The sequence below is a fragment of the Magallana gigas genome, chromosome 7, assembly GCF_963853765.1.
Source record: "Magallana gigas chromosome 7, xbMagGiga1.1, whole genome shotgun sequence".
Classification (NCBI taxonomy): Eukaryota; Metazoa; Mollusca; class Bivalvia; order Ostreida; family Ostreidae; genus Magallana; species Magallana gigas.
Genome location: NC_088859.1, coordinates 13017949 through 13029594, shown reverse-complemented (window position 1 = coordinate 13029594; position 11646 = coordinate 13017949). Strand labels below are relative to the sequence as shown.

General features: G+C 34.4%; 1 protein-coding gene across 2 annotated transcripts in view; it reads right to left on the bottom strand.

Annotated features, from left to right (window-relative positions):
• Positions 1–7022: 7022 nt before the first annotated feature.
• Positions 7023–11646, bottom strand: part of LOC105336040 (SERPINE1 mRNA-binding protein 1) — a 6940-nt gene continuing 2316 nt past the window's right edge. For both annotated transcript variants that reach the window (XM_011440212.4, XM_011440213.4), the window contains exons 5-7: positions 10641–10718; positions 8942–9167; positions 7023–8406 (exon numbers count right to left, since the gene is read on the bottom strand). In XM_011440212.4, coding sequence (XP_011438514.1) covers positions 8182–8406; positions 8942–9167; positions 10641–10718 — 529 coding nt within the window. In that variant the 3' untranslated portion in view covers positions 7023–8181. The remainder of the gene's footprint in view (positions 8407–8941; positions 9168–10640; positions 10719–11646) is intronic.

The following is an 11646-nucleotide window of genomic DNA, read 5'->3' as shown; positions in this document are numbered from 1 at the left end:
ATTGCAGCCTACATAACACCCTTGCGAATGTGTTCAGAATGTTTTCTTTATTGTTGCTAAGTATGTAATAAATCCAGAGAATGAAAGTTCACGAGACTTTGTTCAGTTCCTCTGAAATTTCGAGCGGAAGTATAAGTGTTCGGATAATATTTTCAAAATACGTAAGTACTGGTCGTTTTTATATCATATCCTACTTGGATTTATGTTAAAACATGAAAACCTTTTAAGATGTATGTCTTATTTCACCATCTAGCGGTTATTTACATTAAACGATAATATTCAGAACAGAGTTATCGTTCGTGTTCAACCACGTGTAGAGTGGTTGAAAATATAAACATTGGGTTGCTTAATAAAATCATGTTTGATGCATGTGGTGTGCAATACCATGTTTTCAGAAAAATAATGGGTGTCTGTTTTGCATAAAAACTTAGTATATCGAGCCATTTTCAAGGAACATCCTGCATGAAATAGTATAGTCTGTTTCACTATTGATGCTATTACTAGGTTAGGCGCGGATCGAAAATTAATCCTCAGGGGGGATCTCTACTAAGCATGTTAATTGTTGCAACAGCAGACAAAAACTATTTTTTGTATTGTCACATTTATTTCTAGAACACACTCTATCCACCAATTAATGAAGATAAAGTTTAAAATCAATAAACCTCTAGATTTTATATTTGACTACAAGTACCTAGATTCTATGAAGTAGACTATAAACACGAGGCATGATTTTTACGCGAAACTAAAAGGGTCAAATAAAATCACGTGGTCTAAAATTTAAATGACAATAACATTTGCAGGGGTGATATGTTGAACACGTACAAACAATTTTTACGATACAAATGGCCCAGTTCCCGGGGGGGGGGGGGGTGGCGAGTATAATTTCTGAGAAGTACTAAACTAATTAGTCTATGAAGCCGACTGCAGGTAGAAACATATCTCCTACATATCGTCAAACGTCGACCAACAGTTTTGTTTTTATTCTTATATTCCGCTTGTTTGAAACTTGATTCTAACAATCTGATGCAACAGATTTGTTAAGATTATAAAGTTTGGAAAGACAAAATACAATAAAATAGATTTATAGACAAATTATTTTTTGATGAATGAATATATAAACACACGCTAAAAATGAAGAGAAAAAAATAATCTATCTTTAAATAATCGAAATGAGGAAAGCAAAAAAAAAAATTGAAGAAAAATATTAATCCATGTAATATGGATTAACTCACGTGTAATTTGTGAATTTCAACTTGCACATAAAAGTTCCTAGATACTATTGATCTTCGTTTCTTTAAACATGTTTTAAAATTACTTTCATTAACACAATTATATACACCAGTTACACTACTCCGCGTGTATAACCACAAAATGCAATGCATATATATATGAATTACATGTAAAACTGAAAAGCATTTTTAGTTCACTATCCTTACATTGAATTCATATATTTCTACCAAGTTGCTTATTTTATTTATTTATGTATAATTTGACACAAAAACACTTGACACTGGTGCAAACTTAATTGATTAGGTAATAATATTAAAGTGACTTACATGTCCGTTTGGTCTGGTGTAATAATGAAATATTAGACAAAGGATCTGGTATTCTGTAACATGTCACTGTAATAAACTTTTTACTTATGTAATACTGCCCGAGCTCCAGCATAGTCTAGAGGTTACTACACTGTACAAGTGAGAACTCCAAGCTGGAATCCCCCCTTTAAAAGAAATGGTCAAAATAAAGTTAAATATTGCTTCTTCTGGCGAAGAGAATTAACAATGATCAGTTTTGTGGAAACTCGAGCGATTCCTCTACATTAAACTGATTCAAAGGTGTGGTTTGAAGAAAACACGTGGAGTCAAAGGTGTAACAAACGTAAAGAAAACCCATTTCAGATGAGAACAAGCGGCCACCTTTGAGCAATTGTTTTTACTTAAACAATAAAATGCTTTCTTTGGTGATTCACGTACGGGAATGAAGGTGGTGACGTTGCAGAAAAAATACCAAACCCGCGTTAGCGGGTTATGTAATTTTTTACTTTTAACAAATTAATAAATTTATTGTAAAAATTGAGTAAGAATAACTAAATAATGTTACTATATATCAGTACGTTAGCTAAAAGGAACAGCTAACTCGTCTCTTATGGGAATTTGAGTCCGACATCACCATGATTATATCGTGCAGTCCATGATTTTTCTTAAATAGGTCGCTGTAGGTTTCGACCAATCGATAAACGGATTGTGTAGATTTCAGTCCTATCAGTTTCTAAAGAGCTATGAATGACAGTTAATTTCCGTAAGATACTCGGTAGATGTAGATATTATTATCGTTTTACTAACAGCGTGACAGTTTGCTTGTCGGGCCGTGCTAAAATTTTGTACGCTGATTATCATATTACTCATCGATTGGTTGTTCGGATTCATTGAAGTTAATACTAATTTGCATGTCAAACACAGAACCCAGAAACGCAGTGACCAATGACATTACATGATTTTTTGGTAGTGAATATCAACACGTGGAAAGTCCAAAGCTTGTTATTTGTTAAATGTATTAAATATATATGCTTAGAAATAAGTGATTAATAGTAGTATGCCTACACCATTTTACTCGGACCTCCTCGATGAGTCTTTTGCATATGGTACTAACAGTTACATACTGTTTCATCCCTTTTCATATCGGTAACAAAACGCTAGAAAGGGGAAGATAGACAATGTATTCAAATGAAATAAATGCTCCTCCACCGTTTTTACGTGTTGAACGAACGTCGCATAAATCGAATACTCCCCGGTAAATCTACATGTTTTTATACTGGGAGTGGAAGCGCTCTTGCATGAAATAACCAGTCTTGAAGTAAACCAAATATTACGGAAACTATCGGATATTAACGAAGTTAAAGCTGACATGAATTCATAAAAGCATTTGGTCGCCATATTAGTTTCGATCGCTCCTTTTCTGCAACTGGGGTATATATACCGGTTGAGAAAGTTACGGTCGGTTGCTTTCCGATCGAGGCATTCAGGTTGCACGGACTTATAAATGCATGAACTACACATTGTAGTATAATGTTGTAATAAAGAATAAAGAAAACAACAATCAATGTTATGAAATACAAAATATATTTATTCTTTGAAAAGATGTCCAATGTGCCCGTATCATTTTGCACAGACTGTGCTGCCTTACTTCGAATGCACATCAAACACGTGTGTCGTTCATACAGAGTGCATACCGTCTGCATCTTCTTGAAAACCCCGGCGGCACTACATCCAACACAGTTACTGTAGCTAAATGATAGTAAATCCAAGAAAGTAACAACGTCTCCATCCCTTTCTACAAAATCGCTCCATTTCTAAAATCCATGCGATAATCGACATTGCTCGATCTGCCACAGTGTGTGGTTTGCACATGTGCAATGTTATAACATAAACAGGAAAACTGTCTACAATTATCGAGGAATTTTTGAAGTATCTGCGCCTGAATTTCAGTCCGTCTTGTTTCGTCGTTTATTGGATATATCTTACCAGTGCAGTGGTTGTCATATTATTTTTGTTCGAAACGCGTTTCTACACGTCTTTTTGTCCAAGGTAACGTGTTCGGGTGTATGAAATGAATGCGGTGAAGCATGAATAACGCTCTCGACTTTACATAGGGGGTGTGTAGCATTGAGCAGGAGAACTAATATGGTGGTAGTCGGAGATAAAAGGATAATAATGCGTATTTATGTATCCATGTCAGCTTTAAAAACGTAAAGAAATAAATTTAACAAACAACAGGCTTGGGACTGGCCATGTGTTGATATTCACTACCAAAACATAATGTAATGTCATTGGTCACTGCGTTTCTGGGTTCTGTGTTTGACATGCAAATAAGCATTCACATCAATGAAATCGAACAACCAATCAGCGAGTAATATAATAATCGGCATACAAAATTTTAGCACGTCCCGACAGGCAGACTGGCACGCTGTTAGTAAAACCACCCCTGCGAATGTGTTCGGAATGTTTTCTTTATCGTTGTTAAGTATATATAATAAATCCAGAGGTTCTTGAATGAAAGTTCACGAGACTTCACCGATATTTGTTCAGTTCCTGTGAAATTTCGAGCGGAAGTATATGTGTTCGGATAATATTCTCAAAATACGTAAGTTCTGGTCGTTTTTCATATCATATCCTACTTTGATTTATGTTAAAACATGAAAATCTTTCAAGAGATGTTTTTTTTTTCATCATCTGTCGGTTATTTAAATTAAACGATGATATTCAGAATAGAGTTATCGTTCGTGATGAACCACGTGTAGAGTGGTTGAAAATATAAACATTTGGTTGCTTTAAAAAATCATAGCCATGTTTGATGCTTGCTGTGTGCAATACCATGTTTTAAAAAAAAAAAATAACGGGTGTCTGTTTTGCATAAGAACTAAGTATATCAAGACATTTTCAAGAAACATTCTGCATAAAATAGTATATTCTGTTTCACTATTGATGATATTACTATGTCAGCCGCGGGTCGAAAAAAAAAACCCTTAGGGGGGATCTCTACTAAGCATGTTAAATGTTGCGACAGCAGAAAAAACTATTGCTTTTTATTGTCACATTTATTTCTAGAACACATTTTATCCACCAATTAATGGAGATAAAGTTTAAAATCAATAAAACTCTAGATTATATATTTGATTACAAGTCCCTACTGTAGATTCTATGAAATAAGCTATAAACACGAGGCACGATTTTTACTGCGAAACTGAAAGGGTCAAATAAAAACACGTGGTCTAAAATTTAAATGACAATAACATTCGCAGGGGTGAAAACGATAATAGTATTTTTAACTCTCTTCCATGTTTATTCATAACACAAGCTTTCATGATTTTCATTTACTTAGTCCCATTGAACTTTTTTTAAACCGTGCAATATACACCCAGACCTTATATTCTCTGCAATGCAGCAATGCAGAAGCTTTTAATTGGTTTACTGCACTATACAAACCTTTTTAAATTTTATTATTTCTTAATTAAAATAAAGAAACATCACAAACGTCACAGAAGACTTCATTTTTATTTTTCTCTATCAAATCTCAAGAATCCAGGAGCTTCGTCCCCCGAGCCTTGAACCCAAAGACGATCCCCCGACCCCAGCATACAACTGGCGTTTCCTGCGACTTCAAATTATTGATCCGCCCCTGATGTATATTGTTTAGAAACTTTACAAAGTTTTGTTTGCGGAAAATACTTTGTAAATATACAAGTATACCGAGAATTCATGCGGGTTTTTTTTTAAGAGGATCCAGGGCATAATATCCCTTGCATGCGGGTCCTGTTAAAGGACCCATTCCCAGTGGAATATTGACTGTTTTTCCCAAAAATCTGATTGAAACTGTGTCGTATTGTGCTATATAAGACATACAAGTTGCTGTCCTTTAAAAAAGGACTACAATACGTGGACCATTTGCATGTGTTTCCAACGAAAACGTGAAAGCCTTAAGATTGTCAGAGATTCCATCGACTCTAGCTCTCTGCTTTTAACCACTAAATTTGTACGTTGTATTACGTATACATGTATGTATAGCCCTGACTTTTTATCTCAGAATTTAAAGGATTCGTACTTCTAAAATAATTATGATCTATCTATGAATGAAGTTTGCATGTTTAATATCAGACATTCGGTGAATTCTACTATTTGCGCATACATGACGATTCACACTTCTTTGTTAACTATGCAGTGACAGCTTTGTGTAAATTAAAAATTTCATCTTTTGATGCATTTTTTTTTCAGATTTAAACTTTTATACAGTGGCATAATTATTCAATCATACTTAAATGCTTAAAAATTTAATCGGGAAGTTCTCTAGTCTCGCCTACTATAAAAGTAAAGTTAAGTTACATGTGTATTCGGAAAACAACAAAACATTGCAAATTATGCTATTTGATGCATGTTGTAGTTTCGGCAAAACATTACTTATTTCACAAAACTGATAGTTCATATCACATGCCGATTATTTCTTTTAAAGGAATACTTTGTTTCTGTACTGTTTACCGACAACTTTACAATTACAGTAACGTGCCTTTGAACTTATGTGTGCATATGGCACGGAATCCCCATCCCGATTCAGATAAACGTGTGCTAGCCTAGTTCCCTGAGCTACCCATTACGCACAGGAACCAGGCTAGCTCATGCGCAGACTGAATTTTCCCCATAGCATCCGGTTTAACCTCGCTTATATATTTTCTGCGTGGACCTCAGGGTCCACGCAATTAGGACTGCTAAGTGAGACATCCTGATGTGTCAATTAAAATATCTGAATGTTCTGTTGTGTTTTATCATGATGCAAACATAAATTTAATGATTATATGTGTAATATGCAGCTAAAAACTAAGAAATCTATATAAAATTTTTGCTCTTTTGCCTGCGGGGGGGGGGGGGGTAGACTCAACTATACTTCAAAAAAAAAGTTCTTCCCTACCAAAAGTTTTTTTTTCCTCCAAATCATGAAATTCCTAATCCGTGGGGGGGGGGGGGGGGGGGGGGGGGGCGGTAACTTCAATTTCACTACTCATTTCCTTATTTTCATATCAATTTTTTTCTAACTTCCAAAAAAGTGGGGGGGCCAACTCCATTATAATTCATTTTTTTATATGTAAATTTTAAAAAAGTTGTTGCTGCGAGAAAAAGTGGGGGGGGGGGGGGCAGGCTTCCCCTGGCCCCCCTGATGCTACGTGCCTGTAATGGAAGAGAATGACACTTGATCCGATGCGATGTAGAACGCTGTTCATCGTGAGTACATGTCTTAAACATTCGACGTTATGGAATGAGCAAGAGACAGTTTTTTTTTTATAACAGAATGCCATAGGCACTCCCCAGCTAATTTTGTAAATGACGAACGATATCTATTTATAAATTTCTACCCTCTATACTATAAAAATCAACGTTGATTTTATAGTATAGAGGGTAGAAATTTATAAAAGGATGTCGTTCGTCAATTACAAAATTAGCTGGGGAGCGCCTACGAGAGAATGCATGAACACAAAATCGCCACATTATCGTTTATACATGAAAATACAAAAATGCATCTAAATTTACAACAGATTTATACCACATACTGTAGAAACTCACAATTTCACGTCAACGTTTTTTGCAGCCTTGACACAATTGAACACGTGTCTTATTAAAATGTGTACGATCTCCATCCCAACACTTGCGTGTTCTGTGGTTCCAATTTTTTCATAAAGGTATTCAAGAACCGCTCCGTTTTAATATAAAACGGTGTTATCATAAGCAGTTTTAATACTGTAATGAGGTATGCTGAAAAAAGAGACAACTACTGTTGCTTCTTCAAATCCAAAAATTTCGACCAAAAGGGGAGTTGGATTCGGTGATTTATAGATCACACATGGTTGGACAAAAGATTTGTGGTTTACTTTTGAAGCTTTCAGATCGTAGTGTGGAAGAAGGAATGCCGTCTTGTTCTCTTATAAAAAGTTTAATCTCACCTTTCAATCAAACACACAATGAATATTAGACATCAGGAATAGACAGGAAAGCGTACAGTTATATAAAGAGGTATATATACCAAAGTTTATTTCTCTTCATAAAAAGTGAAATAAACAATTACAAATATTTTTCACCAAATATCAATTTGTTAATTAATGTCTTTATAACAAACTGAATTATAACAGTTTCATGATCAATATTAAATGAATCGTCTCTAAATGGAAAAAAAAAAGTTAACATGCACATGGCATATATAAATTGTCAAATAGTCTCAACTGTCAAACGAATAAATATCTAGACCAAGCACTTGATTAGCACATTAGTGGGTCATCCCTACAACCAATCACTTTCTTCATTCACAGGCTTTCAATCAAAATTATCCAAGTCTCTCCTTCAGGCAGTTTTCTGTAGTTCCGACAATTCACAAGTTTATGAACCATTGATGTTTATTTTTCTTTCTTTTTTTTAATTTGTTGAGATCTCAGCTGGTTTGCCAAACGAACAAACATCCACAAAGAAGTGGTCAAAAAACAAATATACAAGAAACTATATAATGAAAAGATGGATTCACATTGAGTTGTGTCTTGCAAGAAACTTCACTCCCATGTGTGGCTTCTTAAAGCAAGTTCCTAACACGCAGTATGAAACTGTATAGTACTTGGGGGAAAATATTGTAAGCAGCATAGCTGGCTGGGCATTACGCCTCAGTCTTCACAAGACTGGGAAAGTCATTTTCGTCATCAAACTTGGGAGCAGATTCCCGGGGCCCCCGTCTGTCGCCCCTTCCCCCTCTGCCTCCACGACCACCTCCACCACCCCTTCTTTCTCTCGGACCTCTGCCACGCCCTCCTCTTCTGGTGTCGGTATTAAATACGAACTTGAAACTATTCACCAAGTTCTTCTGTCTTGAGGCCTCTTCATCCTACAATACAAAGAGTTACTGAATATCAACAAGTCTTCAACTTTACAATCACAGTACCATAGATTCTAGAGCTGTGGATTGAAAAAATGAAATTAATTCACTATTTTAAAAGACAATATCAAACATATTGGTTTAGGGTTCCTGTTCTGTCTGGTTTCCTTCACATCTGAACTATATTTTACTTTGGTTATAAGCTAGAGAACTTTTTATTCACCTTATGATCAAAATGGATGTATTTTACATCCTTTGACTAATATGACCTCAGATTAAAAAGCTTGAGTGCTACTTTATAACTGTAATCATACATACTACAAGTAATTTTAGGGAAACAATTTGAAAGTCACTATGAAAGTCAGCAGTTGGCTGTATCATTTCTTTTTGTTTTTTTTGCAAATCACTTTTTAAACAAAATTCTTCATAAAAAAATTAAACGAAACCAAAGGACCAATATGTATAGGAATTTCAGGGGATGATGCTTTGAATTATTGACAACTACCGACAAATTAATTCCCCCTTTTTATATTTCCAAAAATACCTCTTCATATTCCTCCTCGTCATCAGATTCTTCATTTTCCTCCTCGAGTTTTTTCCTGTAGGCCGTTCCTTTTTTCCATTGGCTGGTAGCAGTGTCGCCTTCTCCTGGTTTCCTGATGTTGAACTGGTTTCTGGGTCGGCTCTTTTCCTGTTGGGCCTTCCATTCATCAAGGGTCATTTGTTTCGGGGCTTCTTCAGTGGGTTGTTCAGTTGATTCCGTGCTTTCACTAATCAAATAGAAAATCAATATCAGTTTTAAAAATTTACAAGTTCATTATTGATATCTATTTATAGCAAAAACAAAACACAACTCCTTGATGAAAGCACCCAAACTTTTATGTGCAAATCAGAGAAATACTGGCTAAATTTTCATAATCATATGCTTCAAAGACTACCAGGTTTCTCCAAATTACTGTAGAATCATCAATATTCATGGCTGCTTAATTTCTGTGGACTCATTGTTCCTCATCTCCCATGAATATTAATCTTAACGAGGCCGAGTACAGAACAAGTACGCAATCTTTCATGCAGCGTTTCATTTATATTGTGACGTCATCTTTTTGCTCGGTTGACGCCATGGCGTGATGGTTTCAACTGCAGATATTCAGCGAAATTTGTAAAATTAATGTTATATTGTGGAATAAACATATATGTCTCGAAGTATAAGCTATATTTGGGCTCAGGTTGAAAACGTGAAGAGGGTTCAGCAAGCCTAGCACTCTGTCACGTATTCTTAACCTGCCTACATATAGCTTATTTCATATATTTCAAGACAGTAACCATGTATTTCATATTAAGGACCCTTAATATGTGATGTTATATATTTATTACTTAAATATGTCTGAATGTTTTAATAATACTATAAATATCACCATTTCTGCCTTTGTCAAATAAAAAAAAGCCATTATCTGACAAATCTGGGAAATTGGGCATACAAAAATCAACTTTGATAAGACCCCTGGATCAAACCAGGAGGTAAAATTTTTTTTTTTATTTGACCATTTGATGCCTTTTAGCAATAACTTTAATATGTAGAACAGAAAAAGAAATCCCTAGGGCAGAATTTAAAAAAAAAAAATGTAAAAAATGTGCAAAATTGATATATTTCAAGCAAAATCCCATAGGGTCCTATGTTAAAAATTAAAAATTTGAGATGACCCCCTGAACAAACAGTGTGGTAAATGTCTTATTTTTTATCTTAAAAAATTATTATATTAGTAGAAATTCATGTAAAAAATTTGATTAAAAAATCTAGGGCAGAACAAATTAGACCCGGCCTCGTTAAATCAAATACAGAACTAGTTTTTCGTTATAATAGATCCACAAAATTACATGTTCACAAGTTCGCTTAAAATAAACACCGAAAATCAACAAAAATTGACTCCTATGAATTTGAATAATATCACACAAAAGGAAGGCATGGGCTTGATATCCATTTTAAAACATTTAATGTCTTCCCTTTGCATTGCTTAATCACTTCCGCAAGACGACTTGACAGTAGACACGGGCGATTCTAAGTTACTGCAGATCGAATTGTGTTTGTTGTTCGTATCTTGAAATAATTAAAGACAATTTTTCATATTGGCCAAAAATAAGGAATTCAACTTGCTGTCAAAATGAATCTCATATTTCATTCATGGGAAGTGCTTTTGATGTAGAAAGCAAAATCTGCAACCTTTATGAAATTAGACCTGGCTTACTTTGGGTCCTGGTTCTCTGCATCCTCTGAAGGATTCCATTCCTTGGGTTCAGCATCGACAGCCTTCTCAATTTCCTCCCTACAAAACAGTACAGAGAACCATTTGTTGACTGCATCTCATTAAACCGATTGTTTTCTACTTCTGATCATATTTCTAATACATGATGTAACGGCAATTTAAATTCATCAAAATTAGTCCACAACTAATTTAATCAATGTGTTTAAAAAGAGTTCATAAGTCAAAGTAAATTACAGAATCATAATAATTTGATCATGTTCACTTCTCCTTAAACAATGGTGAACATCTGAATTCAAAATGCTTTGAACTCTAAATAAAACTCTTTTTTCACTCAACAATGCCAATATCTACCACTTAATTATTCATTGCGTTCAAGACACAAATATACAATAACTTTTCCACGCTATCACAAAAAGATGCAAGTTTTAAAATGAATATGACATCAACTTAATATTTTGTGATAGTTTTTTCCCCTAGTACAATATTTATCATTTTGCATCAAGTTTTCATCAAAATGCATATCAAAAACTATGAGCATGCACATCAGTCAATATCTCCATTTGGATATAGAAATTGTGAAGCATTTAAACAATTCATCATTCAAATAAATTCAAATTCTAATTAATGTAAAATGAAATAAAAATGCATTTAACTCTTATTTTTGTTGTACATTGCAATAAATTACATAATTAACATTTTAAAAGCTGACTAAATTGGTATAATTTTGAAAATCGAATTGAGACTTTCCTTTAAAGCAGACAGTGCGACATTTCTAATGAGCCTGACTTTAAGATAGCAACTTTTGTCATTGGTTATTGGGAAGAACATTATGTTCAATAACCCTGGACGCTGTTAAGATTGATAGTTTCAACATCTACTGAAAATAACTTAATGAAACAAAATTTACACCTTAATTTTTTTCCGGAGATCTTGTAGCATTAAAAGTATTTAATACCATCTTCGTTGGCCAAAAATTTCTGTCCACTTC